Consider the following 26,182-nt stretch of genomic DNA (forward strand, 5'->3'; position numbering starts at 1 on the left):
AGAGCCGTTGTTGATTCAACACCACGTCCAACACAGCGTGTTCCCTTTACCAACCTAAGGACAGTAATCCAAGCAAGAGAGCTGACCAACAATACACAGAGCAGGGGGCTTCATTCAAGAAAGGAGCTGACAGGGAGGCTAATGCAACCTAGCTAAAAAAAGACACATTACAACTCAACTACACAGCAGAGTCTCAAATATAGTCCATAAAACCAGACATCATGGTTTGGATTAGAGGCCTTGTCTGTATAGAAAGGAATTTGCAAAAAGTTAAGACAACTTAGAATAAGTTGTGAAAGGAGAAAAAGGAAAGTAGAATGGAGTTGAGATAGACAGAGTAGTAGAAGGGTGGAGTGAGGGGTGGGAGGGGGTAGAAAGGAAAAGTTCCCGCTCCTGCTTTCCGAGTGGATTCTCCAGCTCAGCAGTGGGGAATGTGCTGGCATACCACAGAGCCTGCTGCTGAAGAATGCAGTGACTCCTAACGAATCCACAGCCGAGCACACAGACACAGACACACACGCACACAGACAGATACAAAGACCAAGCCCCTGTCCTATCCCTTCTCTGTACTACAGTTCTGTTTAACACCAAGTAAAATGGGTCGTTTACATACCACGTCATGTGCCACAATATCACAAATGTCTAGTGATTTACACAAAACACTGACACTGGATGCTGGTCAGGGAACACGTCACTTGATTGAGTTGTTGATGTCTACATTACACCTGTGACACTTGAACTATTAGTTGTGTTTCTGTCCAAATGCAATTACTTTAATTAAACCATAACTTGAACCAGTAAAACAAAAAAGAGACAAAAAGATCTGTTATGTTTATTGCCAGGTATTGAAATACAAAATATGGGGAGTTTGGATGTTATCTGTGACCAGATTCAACGAGTTAAGTTTTATGCAGGGTTGCCATAGCACATTCTGTATCTCAATTACATGTCAGGTAAGTTTCAAAGTGATAATGTGGGAGGCAATGAAATACAAGAATGAAGATAAAACAATCCATGATGATACGTGATGATCTTGTGAAATAAACAGATATTTGTGGAGACCACAGTAAGCTGTTGGCCGCATCAAGGAAAAAAAAGTACTTTATATTACCAGCTTATCTTTATTGTCAGTCTTTTAAAGACAGAGAAGATATGACATGTTGGATTTCTGCATTAAAGTGTCTAAAAACGACTCAACCTTTTTTATATATTTTGTCGAGTTGTGTATTTACATTATCCCAAATGTTTATAACAATGTTCAAACCAGACAAATCCATGAGTTTACTCAGGGTAATGGTGGATTTCTTTTAATTGCCCGTCACTACAACTTCTGGGATAGGGAAGTCCTCGAACGAGACATAAAAAAACAACTTCAAAACATAACCTCGTCTGTGAACATTTGTGTCACATCATATACAATCTTTTACTTGCAATGGTGGTTTGACTACAGGATAATTTGTGTTTATTCGTGTTACGCAGTGTTTGTCCACTCAAAACAGCCAAATGATTTTACTGTGCACTAGCAGTAAGCTAACATTAGCGAGTAACAGCACATGTCATCTCTCACTCACCTCAGCACTCACCAGAGACTCTTGTTCTCTCTCCTCAATTCCCCACTACTCTCCGTCTTCATGAAGTAAAGTACATTTTCCCTTCAGCTCCAGTCGTCAACATTACATTATAAAAACAGTAGAGGTCACCTCCAAAGTAAGGTTGATAAACAGGAGTGAAGATAAATCCCCTGTTTAATCCCAAAAAATAAAAGTAATCTCTGAGCTCACCTCCTGTCAATAAACGGCTCCAGATCAGAGCAGAATCCAATGTGCCTCAGGGTGTTTATTCGTCAGAGGGTAAGGCTCTGCACCCGACTCTCTAGACAGCTCTGAGCAGCTGATCAGCAGTGACAAGCGACACATTTTGTCAATGTGATTTCATCAATCCGTGCAAGAAACAGTCATGAAACTTTGAAGGTCTGTAGACCTACTCAGCACGGCCATCCTCACACAACACTCAAATGTCAAATCAAGCAAGACAGCAGAAGTGACATATTTTGTGACAATTATACAGCATAATTGATAGGATATTTGCACTGTAAGACTTTCAATGCTTGTGCAGTTGAATTACAACAGAACAGAAATATGTCAGTGACAACTCTTGAGTTATGTGGCTAGTTTGTAGTGCGATAACTCTGAGGTGACAGAACATGGATCTCTTAAACAGCAGCATTCATAACTTTCCAGGCATAATTTCTACCAGCCAAAACTGTTGTATACAATTTTTTTTGACAATGTGGTCTAAACAAAACACAACTTGACTGTAAACATTGGAATCATGTAAAAATTAAGCATTTTCCTCCAACCATGAGAGATATTTTACTACAGTTTGTCTTGACTCGATAATTCCCACCAGAACACTTCATCAGTGGCCAGGTTCAGGATGGGACAACTGGACTACAGCGAGGGGCTAACACTGAAACAAAGAGGGAAGTTGCACTCTTTATGGGATCAGCTTTAATCACTTCTTACAAGTTGATGGCACAAACTGTACAGACACATTTCAAGAAATATCTTCACTTCATACAAACTTGGGGGATTACAGTTTGTCCTACAGCGCAGAAAGGAAGGTAAAAAAAACTGAGTAAACAAACTAAGCAAGTGGAAGACCAAAATAACTATAGTCATTAAAAGAAAAACAAAACAAATTCAATTAAAAGGGAAATAAGCAAACTAGTAGCTAAAGGATATAAAGAAAAAGTCAGAATGAAAGATTCAGAAAGAAATAGCAAAGAAACAGGGAATATATGTTATTCAACAAGAAATACAGAGAACAAAAGGAGAGTGCAAGTAAGAAAAGAGAAAGTGAGGAGCTGTTGGGACATTGGTAGTGAAAGAGGTGTGGTACACAAAATATATGATCTAATGCTATATGCTGCATCGCCCCACCCAGACTGAGACAGAGAGAGAAAGACAGAGAGAGAAAGAGAAAGAGAAAGAGAGAGAAGAGAGTCCATGTCCTGACAAGAAGTGCAGGCAGGCTCCCACAGGCCCTAACACAAGCTTTGGGGACCAGTGAATATGGAGGGAAGGGGGAGGGAAAGGAAGGGGGCGGATACAATATACAGAGAGACAGACTGAAAAGTTCACTGGTGTCAACAGGTTTCAACTAGAGGGGGAGAAAAGAGAGAGAGAGAAAAACATAAACAAGAAAGGACAAGAATTGACCATAGAGCCTAGAGAGGAAAAGAAAGAGGAGATGATCCTATAGACCTATTTCAATCCTAAATGTGGATTATAAAATTTTTACTTCAATAATTTCCAAAAGATTTGAAAATTTTATGTCTGACTTGATAGACGAAGATCAGTCAGGTTTTATTACAGGTAGGCAGACTCAGGATAACATCAGACGTATTCTGCACATGATAGATCAGATCCAAAGACAAGGCCTGAGAGCAGTACTAGTGAGCCTCGACGCAGAAAAGGCCTTTGACTGTGTCAATTGGAGGTTTCTGTATCAAGTTTTGGGAAGACTAGGGATTCATGAACAAATTATACAATGTATCCAAGGCCTCTACCAAGAACCAACAGCGAGGATAAAAATTAATGGACACCTAACTGACAGATTTATTTTACAGCGAGGAACTCGCCAAGGATGTTGTTTTAGCCCTACCTTGTTTGCTATATTTATTGAGCCGCTGGCACAATTGATCAGACAAAGTAACAACCTAAAAGGAATCCATATAGGACAGCAGGAGCATCGGATAGGGCTCTTCGCTGATGATGTTATTGTGGCTCTTCAAGACCCAGATAGAACATTTCCTAATTTGATGTCGATATTAGAAGATTACGGCAAATACTCTGGCTATAAATTAAACATAACAAAAACACAAATTCTTACACTAAATTATTCCCCAGGCCGAGAAATTAGAGAAAAATATAAAATAAAATGGAATTCGAAAGTAATTAAATACCTGGGTGTGGTATTGGCAAGAGACCACATTAAAACATTTGAAATTAATTATAAAAACATTAACAATAATATCAAGACAGATATCGGGCGGTGGTCTGCTTTTAACATGGACTTTGAGACACGAATCGAGGTAATAAAAATAAATGTGGTACCGAGACTGTTATATCTTTTCCAATCCATCCCACAGATGATTCCAGAATCACAATTCAGACAGTGGGATACACTTATTTCTAGATTTATCTGGGCCGGTAAGAGACCGAGGGTCAGGTATAAGACACTTCAATTACCAAAAGAAGAGGGGGGGCTGTCCTTGCCCAATCTGAAACAATACTTTTACGCAGCTCAAGTAAAGTTCCTGGTTTCTACATGCTGCCCTCTATATCAGGCAAGATGGAAAGACATAGAGGCCCAGATGGAAGGTTTCCAGATTCAGGCAATATTAGGGGACATGGGAAACAAATTGGCTCGACAAAGCAAAAATGAAATTATTAAACAAACATTGACAATATGGAACAAGATGGTAAAAGAATACAATATGGAGGGAGACATCAAATTATTAATTTGGCCTGCTCTAGATCCCAGATTCGAACCAGGAATCAGTGATGCTGGATTCAGGCGATGGTGGGACAGAGGCATCACAGCAGTATGCACAATAACTCATAGAGGGCTCTTAAAAAGTTTCAGTGAGTTACAAAAAGAATTTGGGCTGGAAAACAAAGATTTTTTTCGTTACCTGCAAATTAGAGATTTTTTCGATAATAGAATCAAACCAACATTGTCCAGAGAGGGCAATACAGTGATAGATACTCTAACTGAAGCCTATAAAAAGAAGAATACAAAAATAATATCTAAAATATATCAAGGCCTTCAGAAACAGAATGGGATCAACACAGGATACATTAAAGCAAAATGGGAGAAAGAACTAAATATAGAAATATCAGAGGAGGAATGGCGTTCTATGTGGAGTGCACAGCATTCATCTACAAGTTCAAAGAAGTGGAGAATATTTGGCTGGAAGAACTTGATTCGTTTTTTCATTACACCTCTTATAAAAAGCAAATTCTCTCAATCACAAGAACAGTGCTGGAGGCAATGCGGAAACATGAGCGCTGATCATTCCCATATATTTTGGCTATGCCCAAAAATTCAAACCTTCTGGGATCATGTATGTACTACTGTGACAAAGATCCTGGGATACACAATCCCTAACAATGTGACGGTCCTCTATTTCTGTGTCCTAAATGAAAATGTGGTTCTTAAAAATGACTGGTATCTGTGTAAAATACTGTTGACGGCTTGTAAAAAAGTTATAACAAAATGCTGGTATAAAACAGAACCTCCAAGCATTAACCAATGGATGGACAAAGTGAAGGAAATGTGTTTAATGGAAAAGATGACTTTCTCTCTCCGATCTAGAGGAGCAACCTTCTCCAGGAAATGGGAGAAATGGACTGCTTTTATCAAAACAATTGAGGACACTACACACTAATCAAGTAAAGACACTGGACATTATATATAGGTCTTTCAACTGAGGAGCCCCCATGTTTTTGTTTTATTGTCTTGACAGTCTGTTGTCAACTTGTTCATTTCTGAAAATACTAAATAAAAAGTATCAAAAAAAAGAAAGAGGAGATGACAGAGAAACAGAAAGAGAGAAAAGAGGGAGACAGAGTCAGTGTTGTGGGATCAGCCTGACCTTGGCCTCAGCCTGACCTACTAACACATAACTGACTGAGGAGGGAAGGCGAGGAGGAGGAAGGCTGTTTACTCTTGTCAAGTCTACTTTTTTAAAAACATCCCTAAGCAAAGTTTAGCCATTTCTCAGAAAGTCTTTCAACAGTCAAAAGGGAAGCGGCATCATTATGCCACATTCACATCAATGTCAGCCTCCCAGTTGTTAAAACCACTGAGCGCTGCACATTTTCAATGGATTCAATACCACTGAAAGCCTTGTGTATACAGTTACCGAGTACCAGCCTTTAAGATGTGTTGTTAGTAGAGATTATTTAAAGGTCAGCTTCAGCTCCAGAGGTGAATATTAGGACAAGTCTCAGCTTTTAAGTTAAATTGTAATGAGAGAGTGATGAAACTGATGAAGAGGAGAGCAGAGAGATATCCCTGTCCATTTATATAATCAGTGTGTCAGTCACCATGTCAGACAGGTGAAGCTGAGTGAGAGGAAACAGACAGTCAAGCTGTCAGGAAACCAGCCGGTGGGAGATTTACACACGCTGCTCTCACTGGCTGACTCTCTTGAACACATGCTTCTCTGATCTGGATAATTGAACAATAGACCATTTTAAACAACAATGACTCACATTCATCAGTTTCATGTTAGCCGGCAGTGTATGCACTAATTGACAGTAACCTTTCTCTGCAGCAAGAAGATTTCTTAAGCCTCAGGTAAATGAGAAACCTGGTTGTCATCAATCAAAAAAATGTCAATTCAGTCTTTGTTGGCAACAGTGAGATCCAACCATTACTCTACTAACTGAGCAGCTATGTTCACACAAATTTTACATTCAAAATATGTGTTTTAGTGCCTTAGTCATCATCCTGTTAGCACACAATCAAAGAAATCTAGTGTGCATCCCGATCATACTTCAGTAATACACACTTTACAGACTATAAGGCAGCACTGTCAGCTGAAGCGGCGATCACACTGGACAGCAGTAAAGGAGTTCATGTGTAATTTTGCTGAATTTGCTTTTGCCCAGCACTGGAGCCACGAGCAAAGAGGGACAAACAGGGCACTCATCATGCTTCTCTGCATCACTCTGTGCCCCATTTCCATCAACCTTCTCCACTTTGGTTTGCAGTTTGTTGACTTTGAGTCAAGACTATAGCTTGCCACATCATTTTTCTGTTTGTACGTGGCATAGCTTAAAAAAATCTCATGATTTGACTGACAATATGAACTGTTTTTAATGGTCATTGTCCAAACCCAGTGGGTCAGTACAAGCTTTCCTGCCACATCGCCACTCCTCTCTCATAATGGAAACCAGGACATGCTCTTGAAAATACTATAGGCTACAAAACATTCCTGCTTGGAAGCGAGAGGACGCTGCAGGAAATTGTCAAAAGTCAAAAAATAATTTGCAATCTTTTATGATAATGTCTTTGGAGCTGTAATTAAAAGAAATTCAGAAAACCTTTAACAGGTTAAATGTGGGAACTAAACCACAGGAAATACTGATGAGATCAGAAGAGTAACTTTTGCTGAATGAAATCAGTGAAAGATCAATCAGTGTCTCCAGGGCGCTTCAATATACGGAAAGAGAGAGAGAGAAATTCCTGTGAGCCATAATAGAACAGGAAGAGGATATTTTCATTGTAGTCTTGCATTACATCCAGGACACCTGGTCAATTTATAAAACAATATTTAAAGCACATCTCTTCTCTGGTTTTCACATTGTGTGTGGGTCTTTGTGCATGTGCTGTGTACAGTAGGTGTAAAGTAGGTATTTTCCGCTTGGGTGCTTATTTATTTATACTGTGTAATGTTTTAAACAGTGGCCAAGATGAGCGTGTGTGTGTGCGCGCTAAAGTGGGAAGCACCTGCCCGGTGATGATTTCAACATGTTTGCCAGTGTGTGCATCTCCCTTCCACAGGAAAAGGAAAAGCATCAACACGGCTACTGTACACGCCAGCATGCAGGTTTATTGGCTCCATCAGAGCAGAGCGCTTTTCACAATGTCTGATTCTATATCCACTCTCAACCTCCTTCAAACCAGGTCTGCCAACTCAAGAAATACAGAGGGTGTTATTACTTTAAAGTTTGCTGCTACATCAACATAAACCTCCATTACTGGGTTTCTCCTGTGTTCATCCTACAGTGAACAAATATGAAGCCCGTCAATTAATTTGGAAAGCATTCTTCATTGATCTGTTGTTTTTTTTCAAAAAACCCTTCCAAATGCTCAACTCATTTAAACAGTCGTTTAAGCCTTATGGTGTTTTTTTCAAATACACAAATTTTCAAGGACGACGCACACCTTGGCAATTCACAATAACGGCACCCAACAATCATAGCAAAAGATTAAACAAGTAAAAACTTGTCTCTTGTCAACCTATACCTAAAACCTGTCAACCTATACTACACAATATTTCCTATCTAACATGGGGAGGGGGAAGAAGGCCCTAAAACGATGAATGCCAAAAACTATTTTTCTACAGTCTTCAAAAGCAAATACAATAACTCAAGTTTGGATTTAATTTCACCATAAATAAAACTGTAGCTGTTCATGTTGTACATCTGTACCACAAATATTTGTGTTTCTGTCCTGTAGGACTCCTTGTTGCTACTCAATATATCCCTAATTTGTGTGTTTTAAGTGAGTGAAGAGGCAGGATGATGTTTTTTTTATTGTCTCATCTTTTTTCCCAGCAGTGGGGGAGGTTTCCTAGTAGAAGGACACGGCTGCTGTATGAATGGAGAACAATTCTTTGCTAGCCTTTACTCCAACCCCCATCTCTTCCCACTTCCTCTTGAGTCTTTCATCAACATCCCCTCTTCTCCCCTGCTGTAGTGGTAACTGGTGGTTGGAGGTCTGGAGGAAGCAGGGTGGGGGCTGAAAGTAGGGCAAATCATTTGCAGTCTACCTGTGGAAGTTGACGTAGCGCTCCAGTGTTGGGAAGGCTCTGAATGTGGCAGTCACAGCTATGCTGGGAATGTGAGCCTCTGCTCTGCCAGGGCTGGACTGGAGAAGCCCAAAACTCTATTTAAGGAAATGGCAGTCAGGGGCCCATCAGCCGCTCTCTCTGCCTCTCTATTTCTCTGTCTCTCGCTCAGCTCAAACCCCCCCCTTCCTTCCTTTTACAAGAATGATAATTATTTTCCTTTGTGGAAGAAAGGTTTATTTCCATACCTGCCAGGAGGAAGGAGAACACACACACACACACACATACACAAAGAGAAAAAGTGCACACACACACACATCCGGCAGTGTATTGGTCATGTGGTTTGTGTAATTGTTTCCAGTATATTTGTGAACCTAACAGGGATGTGTCTTTGCAAACTGTTTTAGTGCGGCAGTCTGCCAAACAACAACAAAAATAACAACAAGCCGGCAAAGACAGGAGAAGATTGAAAGTAAAGTGAAAGGTTCAGTCTATTTGAAGAAGGGACACAGTAGCTATACAGCCTTCTTTGATTGCTCACTGTTGGAGTTCAGTCGTTAAACATACACACAGATAAAAACAACAAACTATCAAGTATGCAGCACTGCCCTGCCCTTTATACAAAAATAAAAAGGCTATAACACTAGGGTGAGAAATCTGGCTTACACTGAGTCATCATATCAACATTGTGCACTTTTGATAAAATGAATGGTCCTTCTCCTATCACAACAGTTACTTCATTCATTTATTCATACCATTAAACCCTTGCTACAGATAGATATCAAGCTTCTTATTTCTGTCTAATGTTGGAACAAATGTTTCAATGCTTTTTCTAAAATGACAGAGATTAAAGACAGAACTTCACACTTGCAGCCTATAAACATTTTAGTCAACATATGCTGAAAACTGGTGAAAAATGTATCTTCAGTATCAGAATAACTGTTTCTTGCGAGCAGCTTTGTGGCTCAGCATATGGTAACAACACATAACTGACTCGTTTGTCTAGAATGTCTACTGTCTACAGCCCTTTCAGGCTACACTGGTGTAGTGTGTTTGTGTGTAGGGGGCATTGATGCAATAAAGCCTTGTATGTTTAACTGCAGATTGTGATGCATATTTGAGTGTCATGTGGAATGTGTGAGTGAGAGACAACTGGGTTTATGCAGCATCCTCGGCTGTCTACAGCTTGAGGGATATAGCTTCAGCATCCAGCTGTGACACCATGTCAGTAGATACAGTACAAACACACACAGAGGTCCATTCAGAAAAAACACACAGCACAACAGCCTGAGGCAGTAAGAGCTCTACTCTACTTTCACTTGAGTCGATCAGTAGTTAAAGATGGCAGCCAACTATTATTATTATTATTATTATTATTATATATCATTATATTATATTATATATCATTCTCTGACATGTCCAACTGGCACTTTCATTCACATTTAAGGTAAGTTTTACACTGTGGGAAAAGCAAACTGAACTGCAGACGACCATCCCGAAACTGATAAAATTTAGGTAAGCTGCAAACCAAATATTTATCTTTGATAATATGTACCTACTGGGTTTCAATGCTATTTTGTCTATAGATTTAGGTGCTGTGGGAAAACAGTAAAAAGGGTGAAATTAATTATATGCTCAAACTTTGTAACCAACAACTTAAGAAAAAACTCAAGCAAATACAACAGCACTATAGATAAGGATGTATATTATATATTATATATAACCCCAACCCTAACCCTCTAATAATTAGTAATACATTTTGGGGTAGCTGGGGTTCAAGTATTCAGTTTTAGGCTGCCATGGGCTTAATTGCTGCATCACAGGCTTTACAGACAAAGAACTGTCAATTCCTTATTCAGATGTTTTTTGAGAAAAAAGTATATAATATTTGAGATTAAATGATATCCTAATAAAGTTTATAAAGATGGAAAGCTATTGTTGTCTTCAGTCTGACCCATGTCAGTCAAAGCTTGGTGCAAACAAATAAACTGCTCTGATGTAAATTAATTCTAAGATCCCAAAAGTTCTTATCTCGAAGACTTAAAGTGTCGGGCTGATTTCCATTTCTAAATCTATTTTTCCAGAAAGGTGATTAATAAGTTCTCCACTGACACCTGGCCTAGAAGTGAGCACCTTGGAAAAATTCGAAGCAGACAGTGGACATAGCTTCCTGAAGGAGTCTGCTTTGCATGAGGTAATTTCCTCCCAATGGGGATTAAAAGACTGTATGGCCATCATGGCAACTGTTGCCATGGGGCTCTCCCATCGGCTGGTTCTGCTCACTCTGTCTGTCATGGCCAACAGTGTGTCCACCAATCAGAGGTAAGCGAGTGTGATCGGCGGTGCCTTTCTGTGTCCCCACAGTTACGGTTCATTCATGTCAGGACAGAGAGGACAGTCAGAGACACAGCTGAGACTGAAGCAGAGTCTCACATTGAGGTTTTGGCTCACCTGCCATAGGCTGGCAAACTAAAAATATCCCTACCTAACAGCAACGCTTTTTTATTTTATTTTTTCTATTTTATGAATAATAGGAGTTCATTGATACTGTGAGGGAGGTATTAATTTAATTATGTGTTGTAAAATGGCAGCTGCAGGTTTACAGTTTAGTCCCACTGATCAATAACCACAGGTTGTGATTATTAGATAAACAATGGGTGACAGAATACAGCCTCAGTGTCAGCATCTTCCTTGTTCCAAACCAAACTTATGTTATTTTATTTGCTGCCTTCTCTGTACAGATCTGTTTGTCTGCACAGTTGGGACTGGATAGACCCTTACACAAGAAGTGTACTGTACAGCACAGCCAGCTGCCTGGGAGAAGGGCGGGGACAGGGAAGGGCTGGGCTGAGGGTCTGGGGGGCTATATGGGGAAACATTATACGCCTGTATGTCTGGTCTGGTCAGGACGAGACTGACTGGTCATCTATGAGACTGGTATCCCTCACCTGTTCTCACCCTCTCTCGGTCTCTCTTACACACTCACTTTCAAACATATGCGCACACACACACAGATGTATGCGAATCATCTGTCATGTCATGTTTTCTCTTGTTACTAATAGAGGATGTGAGTCAAGATGGTGTTTTCAACTGAAAATTATATTTGTACTCAGACTTGCGCTAAATTATTCTATTTTTTATTTTCCAGACAAACTCACTTGACTTCTCACCATCATAATTCACTAAAGCTCTAACTAACTGTACATATTGAAGGCGCTGAAAACCTTATTAGTCTTATTAGGTCATAACACGGTCTTATTACAGTTCATGTCTCAGAAAATGCAGTCTCAGTTAAAATTTGATGTGATGGTGCATTGATAGTCGTTTGTGAGCTTGACCGTGTTATTGTTAGCGACAAGGCTGTTACCTTTGGTATAGTAAATGTTAAGAGTTCAAAGACCCTACCATATCATTTAGATCCTTTGTTTGGGAGCATTATGGTTTTCCTGTAGAAAGTAGGACTACTGGACAGTGTTGGATGAAGAATAATGGATCTGACTGAAGCTTTGTGTTAACAAGGTTCCCTGTCCACACCAAGCAGCATTATGTCTATATAAACAGCAACATCAAACATTCAATTCATATGAGATGGCATCACACTATGGGCTGGATCTACTAAGATCCCAAATTGCTTGTACTAATCTGCGTGCGCAATCTAGAAATTTGCGTGTGGGGTTGAACCGCGGTTTGTGGGCGATTTACTAAGAGTGATTGCGTAAATGACAACAGGTGCAAACGTGTTGGAGACACGCCTATTTAAATGAGGGTTTAGCGTGTTTCATGGTTTTCAGCATGGCGAGTTTGAGAGAGCGAAAGCGCAAAGTGAAATTCGACCCTTTGGAATTAGAAGTGTTGGTAGAGGAAGCGAATAAACATTTCAATGAGCTGCAGCAAAGGAATCTGATGGTCATGCAAAGGAACGCCGTGTGGGAGAAAATCGGTGAAAAAGTTAATGCTGTTGGAAAAAACAGGCGAACAGTGGATGAAGTGAAAAGGATATACCAAGACATCAGAAGAAGAACAAAAGAAAAATTGGCGTGTTGTTTTTGTTTCGGCGTCTCCTTCTTGCAACAATAACCGCAGCCATGTGTGCGCAATTACGCATACAACCCGTTTGCACCTCCCTTTGAGACGTGTTAAATATAGAAGCAGTTTCTATTAGCAAAATTGCTTTCAGGTTTGATAAATCACTTTGCGTGTGCTAAATTAATATATTTATATTTTCTCCACCTAGAACACGCACAATTGCGTGTAAACGCCCCATATTGCATATTCATTGCTGCAAACGTACTAACTGGATGCAGACGCGCTATTTTGCACCTTTGACAGACGCAACCCTTTTTGCGCACTGTTAGTAAATCAGTTTGTACAATTTTTTGCGTGTGCAAGGAGTTTGCACACATTTTAATACACGCAAACCAGAACAGACCAGAGGGACCAATGCAGTCTTTCCTTCCCCCAACAACATTCAACCAACCTCTCACTGAAAGATTTAGACTGGGCCAAACAAACAACCAACAATGTAGAGTGGATTGTATATTGCTGATCAGAGTGGTTGAGCTCTGCTATAGTGTTCTTTCTTGTGTGTACAGTTTTGAAATTAGGTCATAGATATTCTGACATATTACTTTTTTTCCATTTAAATACTCAGATACTTCGTGGCCAATGAGCAATGTGTTAGTGTTTGTCAACTTTAATAATATATAAATGTTTGTCTTTTTCCCCTGCCGCAAAAAACAACCTTTTCGGGACCAAAAGCAACAGTATGTATCAAACTGTTAATTTTGTGTACCATTAAAACCTTTAATTTACCAGCCGAAAATATATACAGTGGGTATTCTGTCTGCTTGAAACAGTGCCTTAACACTAATAGACTGGCTACTCAATCATAACTGATGATAGCGTGCCTTTTAGTTTGAGGCCAGGTGTAAACATACACGAATACATGTACGGTGCAGAAATCCAACTGGCTGGGGAAAGCAAAGCTGGGATCAAAGTAATAAAAAAGCACAGAAGGATTCAGTTAGAAACTAAACCTCATGGATTTATGAGGCACTTGATTGCATAATCCAAGCTATCAGTGACACCTCATCCGCCTCAGAGATAATATCAAGAGCTTGACATGTCTGAGGCTTCGAGTAGCTTCCATCAGCGTGGAGTTCTTTGGCAGTTAGTCCTAAGGCAGTTAGTCCTCAGGCCGACTTTCTGTCCATCCTCTTGTTTTCACACACAGAAAACACTCATACATCAGGAAGCAAGAACTGAAAAGAAAAGGCCTTTGCTCTAGAGGCAGAGGGGAAAAGACAAGCTTTATTTCGTTTTCCCCTCTGGTCGTTTTGGCTGCTTGTCTGTCCCCATTCCTGAGGTTCAGTACGAGTTCACAGAACACGCCGTCAACTTCCAGAAATAAACTGTTTGCTCATGCGTGGGTGCAATGAAATAGTTTGGAGCGAGACAAGAGTTTTCTCTCCGTCTCTCTCTCCCTCTCTTTGAGAGAATGGCCAATGAGACATTGAGAGAGGCACAAAGGATGTTGACAAATAAAGGTTGTATGAGTGTGTGAAAAATCAGAACACTTCCACTTTAAACTTTTATCTCTATGGGGGCCAATATTTATAAACGTACTACTGTGGCAGAGCAGGTCAATTACATTAGATAAAAGTTGAAGGGCGATACTGGTGTTTTGTTTTAAATCGTGAAACCCTCATTTGGGTTGGGTCAAACATTCAGTTTTATCATTTCAGGGTGTTGTATCAGCACTCATCATGATACACTTCGCTTTCTGATACTTATCACCAGATGCCTCAGAGGTAGAATTGAATTAAATAGGTGTTGACTATGATAGCTGTTAATTCCAAGGTAGTTTTGACAAACAAAACTTGGCTTTCAAACACAAGTCAATACTTGAAACTGAAACAAAAAACTTGGGAGAAGGCAGACAAGGCAGAGAAAGTGGTGAATGAGTTTCAGCTGTAAATGGCACCAGTATTCTCGAGTCTTCATCTTTTCCCCTCTTCGCCCCACCCGTCCTTCCTCCTCCTCTCACCCTCCCCTCTCCCATACCGCGGTGTACTCAGGAGACCTTAGCTCCACTGAAGGTGGAATCAGTTTTCCTTTTCCACTGTGTCTTTTTCCCCCCACGCTGGAAAAGCCCCAGTCCAACTCTTGCTGAGTGCCTGACTCAAGTGTGCTCCGACGTGCCCACATTCCTAGACAGTATCCCCAACACCGGAACCGTTTACCGCCTCAGCCGGGAATGCTGATTTCCAGCCCAGGTTTTCATCAGACCTAGTTTAGGCAGAGAGTGCAACAGGAATTCACTGAGTAATATTAGCCATTATACAATGCAGACTTTCCCTCCATGTCAGTCACCTTACACACTGACAAATGCAGAAGTATGCTTTCTCTCCCCCTCTACAATATTACACGCAAAGATAGTGCCGGCAGCTTCTATGAAAAGTGATTATTTAGCTGGAAGTCATGTTTTGACCTAGTTTCAAACAGCTCTTCAGATTCAAATTCTCCACTGAAGTCAGCCCCCCGCCACCACCACTATCCCAGCCTTTGTATAATCCTGGCATTTTTCTGAGGATTTGGTGCTTCCAGGTGTAAAGAAAGTGTTCTTCTATTTACATGCTTTGGAAAATCCTTTCATGATAGCAAGAAAGACAAAGCCTTCATGTTCTGCTGTCAGAAACCCATCTGTCGATGTGTCCAGCTCAGACTGTTATGATTCACAAACAGTATAAAGACAGTACATATGATGTGCATGTGAATGCTTCCACTCCGACCAAACAGAGCTGTGTCCCTGTCACCTCTAGCTCTTCAACACAGCTGCTTGTACATATCTAATCCTGCCTGCCTCCATCCAGCTCAAACAGCCGTGCAGGCCAGGTCAGCAGTACACCACACCACACCACACGAAAAAGAAGTTAGTCATTCAGAACACCAGCCCCACTGTCCTGTACTAACCCCACCCCTTATACTAACCCTACACCCAGTTTGAGCATGTATGTGTGTGAGTGTGTGTGTTGTCCTTCAGACAGTACTCTGCCCGCTATTCATGTCCTCTCAACTTGATCCGATATTGTCCCTCTTGGGATTGTCTCAAAAGAAGTTTTGTTCTCCTTAAAGGCGGAGGACAAAAGGAAGTCACATTCCTTAATAACTACAACAGAAATACTGCAGGCTACAGATTACTACTGTCAAAAATCACAGCAGAAAATAAAGATTTAAACTTTCAAAAACATTCAGATAAGGTGATTTAGCATGGATTATTATAAATTGTTGACTTAAGGCTAGGTCTGAACTGAAAATTGCAAAAATGCCGCATTTATACATCTGTACTTAGTTGTTCAGATAGAAATGCTGAACTCTTAAAAGTAACCATACTCCTCACGACAGTCTAAAAATAACATGAAACACTACAATAAAAATAAATCCACTGTGATGCAACTCTGCCTATCTTTCAGCGAGATAGTGACCCCTTTGACTTCGATTGCATCTCAAGTCGCAAATGAAGTCCCATCACTCGCTGGGTCCCAAAACAACGCAGCCTCTCAGCCGCTGAGAGAAGTAGGTCACTGAGGATTCCATTCATTTGTACACCGCTTTCCAAATAGTTGCGCTTTTCCACTCAGCCCAAGACTTCCAGCTGCATGTTAACCCTTTAACAGCCTGCACCAGCACCAATCATACTGAACGTATTACTAATCAGTTAATACAATAAAATGGTGTGCGACAGGCTCGTGGTCTAAGTAAAGCAGAGCCTAAATGGTTTAACTCGCATGGATTTACAAATACATATTTTTTTTACAATACTGTTTAAAATCAATTTTATTTAAATTCGCTATTCTGTTTTATTCCCTTTTTTGTGCAAAAAAAGTCTGAGGAACAGTAGAAAGTCTTTTTACGAAGACAAGAGAACTCAACGTTTTCTGTAAAACTTTTTAGAAATGTATCAAGAAAGACTAAAGACAGAAACAATCTAATATGCTATTTTAGGCTTTATATTCTCCTTGTATAGCTGTGCTAAGAAATAATTGCTTACTGGAAAATACTCCATAATCAATACAAGATCAGTATTGGCCCTGTAAAACAGCAGACTCAATATATCTGTCTTACTCTGGCACATAAGCACTCAAACAAGCAACCACAACATACCAGAGGGATCACGTAACCAGACAACCTTCTCAATCTCCCTCTTCTCAGCAACATGCCTCCTGACGTTAAGTCTACAGCCCTGAAACAGGCCTGCTGATTCCACCTTACTGAGCTGAATCAGTGGACAGGAAGTGACCACAAGTTGTCACAGGTGGTAGAAAACTCAAGGGTGTGGACCTAAAATTTAATCTAGAGCAGGGGTATTCAACTAAAATTCAAATGGGTCCAGTTAGAGAAAATTTCCTCAAGCAAAGGTCCGGAACATCATAATGTCTAACTTGCGTTGATGATTTAGTGTGATATATATTGAAGTAGCCTAGTAGTTGTATCAACGTCTTCATGTAACTGACTGTCAAATCAAATAAAGAAAGAACAATTCAAAAACATTGACAATATTTATTTATTTAACATTTAATTATACAGATATATAATACTGTAGATATGTATTATTTTCTTCTCTCTTTAAGGAAAAGAAGGGCTGCATTTAGTGAATAGTGAAAATAAATAAAATAGCTTTTTAAAAATTGTGCATCTTAAAATAAAGTACTTAAAATTTGAAAAATAATGTGTAGCAGCAGCTTGAGTTTCCCTTTTTCTTTGTTAATGTTTCACATCTTAACAGTCTCAACCAAATTTACAACAGATAGATCTCAACACATCTGTTGGGCAGTGAATGAATGGGTCAGGATCCGGGTGGTTTGCTCATATTGGGTTCTTAAACTGCTTATTTTCTGTGACCTCAGTTCAGACTTGAGTGGGTATGTTCGGTCAAAAACTTTTTGCTTTGTCTCATAGTGGCGTTTCACATCGACACTTTTTTTGAGTGCCACGGTCTCTGAACATATGAGACAGACTGGTTTTGTGCTTCCAGTGGAAAGAATGAACATGAATGAGTCTGTCCATTCTGGGTTGAAAGCTCTGTTTTCGCTGTCCACTTTTCTCTTCTTAGAGAGCGCCATGTGTAGTTATTTTGTTGTCTGTTGTCTCCGGCTCACTCGTCTCTTAGTCTTCTCTCCCTGTATCGCTCACTCAGATTTCCGTCTGTCACTCGCTTCTCACCTCTTTCAGCTGTCTGTATTCAGAGTCGCAATGTTTATCGCCTGGAATGCACAGATTTGATTGGCTGAGTAGCATCACGTGGGATGGCCTAACTTGCATGCAATTGGTCAGTGGATTTCCTGATCCGCTAAACCGTTACCGTAAAGTCTAGAAAAGCTGCGCCGGTCAAAATAGAAGCGCCCCGTCAAATTTTAAAATACTTAAATAATTTATTGACTATAGGTCCAGGTCCGTATAGGACGTCTGGGTCCGGACTCGGACCGCGGTCCGCCTGTTAGTGACCAATGATCTAGAGGTACAGAAGGTAGAAGCTCATTAAAATCACCTTTAGCATGATTCCACTAGGACAGAACCTGTTGCACAGAGTATTGGGAGCTGACATACTGAACAGTCATGCTTGTTGACAGTGGGGAAATATTCACACAGACATTTGGCAGTCTGCTTAGGGCAGTTCTAAAAAGCGTCTCTATGAATATATAAAAAAACAAAAACACATCAGCATTCAAGTTTTTACCATTAGGGTTGTGTGCTGAACTCGGTACTTTTGATATTAAATCTTTGTTACTACAGAGATATTCAAGTAGCGTAATCCAGTATTTGTATCGGTTAGAATATGAAAAGCAGCGGACCCAGTCCTAAAAGCATGTAATTCAATCATTACAGTATGCCTGCTTACTTGTGTACCTGCATGTTTTCAAATCTAAAAGCCATTTTGTTTAAAGTCTAACAAGCATTTCAGCAACATAACTAATGTTACCATTTCTGGAGAATGAGCAGCAATGTTGAAGATGAAACAACTGTACTGGATGAAATAACTATATTTACATAAGCACCATTATCTCAATTATTGCGTCAGACAAAACTGAATATATCTTTTTCACTATTACAAAAGCAGTTTCTGGAATAGCCTAGTTTTTCCACATGCTACACCAATTTACTATATTTGTAGCTGTATCTACTGTATATGTTTTACATGTGAAGACAAGAAAACAGTACAACTTGTACCAACGGATGGAAAGACTGAAAGGAAATCCAGATGTGTTGACATGTATGTGCTTTGATTATAATCTTAGTCAGATCAAAGCATTAACAAGATAATTACAGTAGGATTTTCTTGAGCTAAGTGGTAGCATTCAATGTTGTCAATGATTGCAAACCACAAGGTTAACTCATATTGTAAATCCCTGACCTGATGACACAGAGAGAGCGCAGGCCATCATTAGTCTGTTGAGAGATACAAAGCCTTGATTGTGAATTTCTCAATGATCTGATTTTCTCAGCTTTTTATGTTTAAGGAATAATCTGGCTTCAGCAAACATGATTTTTATCTTTTTGCTATCAAGAAAGTTAGGTGTTAACAGGTAAAAACTTGCTACTATAAAAGGGAATTTGGTTCATAATTTTAAATGAAATTAGGCCACAGAATGTGCTGAGTGTACAGCCACAAGAAAAAAGCACAAGCATTATTTAAGTCTTGTAAAATTATTTGCTGCATTAATGTTTGTTAATGTGTTCATATTTCTTTGAATTTGTGCAGTACATTTAACTTTTACAAAGCTGTGATGCTAGAGTTCAATTAAGTATTTGTAAATCAGGGTCAATTAAAACTAATTAATACCATAATCAAGGCAAACTGCTACAATATACTGTGATGTGGATTTTCGACTCTTAGGTACGGCCCATCACTCCACACTATCATAAAAGCATTATCTCTTAATGACAACTGCCTCTATATCTACAGCCATCCAACCTGTTCAATGTATGTGTCTCTTGTGCAAATCACCATATGCCAATCTCAGCTACAAGTGAAATTATTATTTAACTCACAGAGCTTTTCATTATATGTTATTCCACCCACCGGCACATTTCCTTATTTGGTTAATTTCCACCTCAACTATAATTCAGTGTCTTGTTAGCTGGAAAATCAAGATTCACACAGAATATAAGAGTGATATATGACTGTGACTCGTGACTCAAGTATTACCACAAGACAGTATCTCTTTGACTCACACATGGAGCACAGTATTCAAAAATGTCGAAAAAGGAACCTGTTGTTGAGTCGTAAGAAGACATCGCACCCTCCACTGCCTGCCCATGACATCAATCTGCTTTGATCTCTGACAGTATGAACCAGCCTGACTTTGGGAGGGGTCAGCTGAGGAAACTTCATATGGTGTGCTTTGATGTCTCCATCTTCATATCAAATAATAACAAAGACCGGCCTGCATTAAGTGCAGCCACTGCCCATAGTAAACCCTGATGGAAACTCTACATAATATGTGTGAGTGTCACTGCAGGGCAGGGCCATTATGTCACCCCAGTGTAAGTCATCAGATGTGTTACTGCATGCAGATGTTGCCATAGGTACACACAGACGCCTGCTCTCCATCGCAGCAGAAGCACTTCTTTCTATTTTTCATGAGCCCAGTTGGTTGCCAGGGTTTTTGTTTCCATGGCCACGCTGCAGTCTGATGCAACAAAACCCAGAACCCCCCTTGGCTGCTTTGGCGCGATACCAACCCAGGGAGCGCTACAGCGCTATAGGCTGGCACACTGACTGACTGACTGACGTTTCCAGCCAGCCACAGTGCCAGCTGAGCTAACACTATACACGACCCTTACCTCCTTCCACAATCGCTTACTGACTGGCTACAGTTCAGCGCAACACTTTACACAGTTTCATAACATCAATGATTCAGCTTTTTTTTTTTTTTAACTCTTGATGGATCTGAAGGAATGTTTTGGACAGAAAATGTCTTCCAATACAGTCCCTCCAGAAAAACGTGATTATGCAATTGCATAATTCAACGCATATCAGCCAAAGTCCGCACATTATGCGGGGGCTGCATTTTTGCATTTTGGCCACATAAATCGCCGATTTCCGCGCAAAATGCGCGAAATATGCGGGGCTTGCATGATTTCATAATCCCCGCATTTTCGTTGCAAAAAAGTCACATGTTGCGTTTACTTCACACAAGAGCAGCCATTTTCCTCCTGTTGCCTTGGGAACGTTATGAAGTGACGTCATCGGAAAGCTGAGAACTTAATTATTCCCAGCACTTTCTGTGATTTAGTATGCTTGCTTAGCATAGGAAGTCATTAGAAATGACTCTTTACATTAAGGTAGTAGCCTAGTGAGCCTAGTAACAGAGTGTTGGGGGAATCACTTTTTTTTTCTTATTCATCAAACCGCAGTTTTTGCAAATTCCCGCAATTTCATCGCATAAAATTGCATAAATATCCCGCATATCGCATTTTTTAAGAAAACGTGCCACATAATCAAGGATTTTTGCCCGCAACAATCACAAAAAAACTCCGCATTTTTCTGGAAGGACTGCCAATACTTGCGCCTGTATGTGTGTGTGTTTCCTGTGTGTTTGTTCCAGGGTCAGGGACAACAGTTCCATTGGGAAAATATGTCCTTGAAAGCTAAAAAAAACCCACTGAGGTTAAAAGAGAAAAAAAAAGTAGAATGATCTGTGAATTTAAATACTGTGTCTCTCTTTCCGATCAGAAAATAAATCATTATGCTGCCTGGAGCAGAAGTTTTGTGACATTAACTACTGCTTCAACCACGCATAAAAACTCCACGGCTGAAGTGTGGAAGATTCACTGCTTGAAGACAAGAAAGGGGAAGAATATATCCTCCTCTGTAATAATAGCTGCCAGTTCCCAGTAGTAAGGTTGGTCCATCACCAGTGGCTGACAGTCATCGACTACTGAGCCCTGTGGTATTGTAACATCGTGATTTAAAAGGCATCCTACCAGAGAGCATAAAAAAGTAGTGTATCCTCTCAGAGTTGACGTGTGGGAGAGAAAATGAAAATGTATTATTTTCTTATTAAACCTGCCCAGTTAGGCGAACCCAAGATGCTTGGTTACATTGGTCGCTGCGGTGTTTCTTTTCTGCAGGTCACTGTTAGCGTGTTCTCTCAACCGTGCCATTGTTATTTGCATTTCCTTAGCTTAGCTTCCTCAGTATAGCTAGCCGACTATCTTTGTTTCAAGCTTCTGAGGCTGAACACAACTAAGTTGCGGTCAATTTGACAGATATCATGATTTATTGTTAAATGATTGTTGCTTATTGCAGAATCACTGTATCGTGATGCTTTTGTTATTGTGGGCAACACATCATGTTGTATTTTATCATGAGGACAGTGGTTTGTAGGAGTGAACACCATCACCATCAACTACAACAATAAAATCATCCAGCAGTGAGAAATATGTTAAAATAAGTCTTAGAGGTACAAACTGTTTATTTTCCAATATGAACTGTAAACATATTGTTTAATAGTTCATTGCCCTCAAAATAAGACCTGAATAAAATAAAAAGATAAAAAGTTATCTATAGAAAACAAATGAGTGACTCTGGTCTTTCAATGCCTATAAATGCACCTTCATTAGATCTTAGTGGATGATGTAGCAGGTGAAAGCGCAGCTGGCTGTCTTACCTGGGTTGTTGGCTTCTCCCTCTAGGACCTGCAGCTCAGTACACTCGGCCAGGGAATGCTCCAGACATAGCTGTAGGAAACGGGCCTGGGTCCGGCTCACCCTCTTCAGCAGGGACAGCAGAGCCACCGTCTGCTCACATTCGTTCCACCCCTTGAACCAGCTGGCTAGCACGCCCACCTGATCGCGAAACATCATGGTCTGCAAAGCGGGGTGAAGGCTGACAGACTGTGGTGGTGACCGGGCTGGGCTGAAAGGTGTGGGGAGCAGAGAGCAACCTCCCCCAAACTTTACACTGGTGGTTTGGGTAAAACTGATGGAGGATGGCAGTGGTCTTATCAGCTGACTGTTGATGTTTCTTAACACAGTTGGTGAGGTTCAGCGGAAGCACTGTGATGCCATTCTTAGCTCTGTTGGTAGCTAGGACAGCAGGCCTTCTGGTGTTTCGCCCACAGCTGGTGTGGGATATATTCCTGCTGGAGGGGTTTCTTCACCGTCGTCTCCTGTCTGATAATCTCTGCTCTTTTGTGAGAAGGAGGGGTGCTGTGAGGTCCTCTTCTAGCTCGGCATGAGGTGATATGAGCTGCTCAATGCTGCTTAGTTTCTCCCAGAGGAATTGTTATTTGATGAGTCAGCTTTCTTCCAGCACAGTCTGTGTCACATCAGCTTCAGCCTCACTGGCATTTTTTCTTCAGGGAATCCCTCCTATGCCTGCAGGACGATGTTAGAAGTTAGAGGAGGAGGAGGGGGGGACCCACATTTAACAGACAATGCTCTCTGAGGCGCTCTGTCTCCCTCTCTTTCATACATATGCAATGACTTTTAAGACAGCCCGACTAGAAATGCGACAGTCTCCCTGTTGCTTCATCTCTGCAGACTTTGTGTTGCTGCAATGGGGGAAAAACAGCCTTCAAAAAACTCATACATGCATTTATAGGTCGCCTCCTCGCCGTCGCTTATGCGCATAGGCTTGTGGCATTCACCGCCGAGACAAAAATAAATAAATTTCGCTTTTGGTATCCACCCATTCCTAAAAATACAGCTGTCGGTAGTAGTGGCGCTGCATCCCGGAATTTTCCAAAGAAAGGACGCCGGGTTACCGACGGCGGCCGCTGGCAGGGCTGCGAGCTGTAGAGACGTTAGCAACGACTTCCCTCCGATATTTTAATGACAAGTTAGTAGTCATGAAAAAGCTGTATTTGAAACCGAGGATAGGCAGCCGTGGTGGTGGTGGTGGTGGTGGTGAATTTTTAGCCGAAGAAACAGCGAAGAGTAAGCTAGGAGCAGACTCCAGGTTGGAGGGCTGAGCGTTAGCCGCTGTCTAAAACTGTCACTTTGCTTCATCAGCACACAGGGAATGACCGTTGGCGGATGTGTGTGTGTGTGTGTGTGTGTGTGTGTGAGCAGCTTGTACAAAGAAAAACGTGTAAATATAACCTTGTGTGTATCTCTATCCACTTTCGTATCTATCTTTAACTTCATCGAGGACGAGCCGTGTAAGAGCTGCGACTTTGGTGTAAGTTAACGTGAGCAAAGTTCCCAACACCGTTAGCTAAAGGCTGAACATTCACGGCTGTGAATTCCCAGGAACCGTCGCTGTTAATTTCAATGGAAAGGCGGTGGATGACTGGTTGAGTCAGGAGGTTTCAATGTGAAGGCTGGTTCTGAATTGTTTTGTTTTGTTTTCTCGGATCAATAGTCAAGCTCAAAAGCAGAGTGGACAAAACAGCGAAAAGAAGATTTAAGAAACTTCAGTTTGAACGTGTGAATTGTGAAAGAGACGCTTAGATGTACCGGGCTGGATGGTTCTTACCTCCTGGCGCAGTTAGCATCGTTGGGTTTATCTCAGGACGGGCGACAGGCTCAGCTTTTTCGGGGAGCGGTGCCCCTTCACTCCGGGTCTGTGGGGTTTGCCATCTTGACTAACTTTTCCTCTGTCTCTCCCCAGCAGACGGGCTGCTCTGCTGCTCTGCTCGAGAGCACCACGGTCAAGCCAGACGGGACACCGGGTGTAACTTCCTGTGTCGAAGATTTCAAAATAAAGCCCTGCAGTGCGACGAAGCCAAACAAGTTTTAACTTATGAAAAATATTTGTTTGCACATTTCTTCAAGTGACTATAATGTAGGTTATTTTAATGTGGTGTTTTAAGATGTAGTCTTTACTAAAAAAAATCTACAAGAGAAAATCCTAGTAGGCTATGTCATCCTGTAACCAGGAATACTCTATTCTTAACAATTTTATGATTAAGATAAGATACCAGAGAGAGGACTTAATTTATCCCGAGGCAAATTGTCCTGCAATGGTTGCAGTACAAAGTAGGAATTGGAAAGACTGTAAATTCATTGAGTGCAAATACAAAATATCAATTAATTATAAAAGTATTAAGAAACAGACATCCAAAAACTACGATCGATTAGCACAATTACCTATTGTGAAACACTTTTGTGTTATTTAAATAAAAATGTGGCATTAGAATCAAACATTGCGAAGGAATTTTCATAGTTGTGGTTCAGGAAATATCTTTAAGAAAGCAGATTACATATATGCAACATTACATTCCTCTACATGAAGTACAAAATTCTCATCACAGCCTACAAAAAGACAATGCAGTCAGGCAAAGCAGCCACCATACACATAGGAACACTTAACAAAGCATTCACAAATAGTATGTAAAATATCAGTGAGCAGAACTTTGAGTCCTTCAGAGGAATGGGTGTCATGTCCTTCAAGTAGGCTAGTTAGGTGCACAAGCAATTGGGTAATGAAGAATATATTAACAATTTAAAAAATATATATTATGTATCTCAAGTGATGATGGCATATAATATATTCATATTCAAAACAAAAAAATTAAAACATGTGAACTAAATCTTCATCTTACTATTTTGGTGCTTATTGATTTGTGCGACCTCTGAAAACAGTTTGACAAAAAGTCAACGCTATTATTTTGAAGGCAGTACCGGTCAACTTCCGGCTACGTTCCGGACGCCTTGACGCAGGGAGGCTCGCGCTGCTCGTTTCCACATGCTAATCATTAACAGCGGAGCATTACGTCAGGGGCTTGGCAGCGCGAGGAAGCACCAAAATAGAGAGAGAGCAGGAGAAAGAGAGGAGGGGGAGAGGAGCGACGAAACTAAGAAAAGGAAACGTTTCCATTGTTAATAAAGTCCGCAGAGATGGAGATCAATGTTTAAACATCACATACTGTGTTGAGCAGCTGTGGAAAGTACACTTGTGATGTTTACTTTTACTGCAATCTTTCCATTTTCCCTTTCTTTCTACTTCTACTCCACTACCCTACATTTTAGATGGAAATATTATACTTTTTACTCCACTACATTTATGTCAAAGCTATAGTTAGGCTACTGGTTCCTTAATAATAATAATTTTACATTTTAAAACATGTGATGAGCTAATTGAATATGATTCACAGTAAAGTCCCCACTCCACCTATAATGTCTTTACTTCACCTGGATGCAGTTGTAGAAGTATTCAGATCATCTAACTGAGTAATACAACACAGTTAAAGTACTACATTACGGCATTATGTTAAGTCAAACCCGTTCATTCAAGAGAAAGTAAAGTAAAGAAATGTACTTTAATCTGCTGCAATACATCAGTATATAGGCCTCCAGTGATGGACTGTAATTAAGTAAATTTACTGAAGTACTCTACTGAAGTACAATTTTGACATTCTTGCACTTTACTTAATTTTTTCCATTTTCTGCTACTTTATACTCCCACTCCACTACATTTTAGAGGCAAATATTGTACTTTTACTCTATTTGATAACTTTAATTACTAGTTACTTTGCAGATTGCATGCTGCATCAGAGCCAAATAAGTCTTTTTTATTATTTATTAATTTAACGGCAAGTGGATTAAAAACAACACTGGTTATGATAATCAGAAAAATCCTGAATA

The 26,182-nt window shown here is 40.4% G+C and overlaps 1 protein-coding gene across 1 annotated transcript in view; it reads right to left on the reverse strand.

The window, feature by feature from the left end:
• The window catches only part of samd4a (sterile alpha motif domain containing 4A), a 59,113-nt gene extending 34,937 nt beyond the window's left edge, over nucleotides 1-24,176 (reverse strand). Inside the window, exons 1-2 of the mRNA XM_073464328.1 lie at nucleotides 24,072-24,176; nucleotides 22,261-22,969 (exon numbers count right to left, since the gene is read on the reverse strand). Of these exons, the coding sequence (XP_073320429.1) occupies nucleotides 22,261-22,456 (196 nt within the window). The 5' untranslated portion in view covers nucleotides 22,457-22,969; nucleotides 24,072-24,176. The remainder of the gene's footprint in view (nucleotides 1-22,260; nucleotides 22,970-24,071) is intronic.
• Between the last annotated feature and the right edge of the window lie 2,006 nt (nucleotides 24,177-26,182).

Source organism: Pagrus major, chromosome 4, assembly GCF_040436345.1.
Source record: "Pagrus major chromosome 4, Pma_NU_1.0".
NCBI classification, from domain to species: Eukaryota; Metazoa; Chordata; class Actinopteri; order Spariformes; family Sparidae; genus Pagrus; species Pagrus major.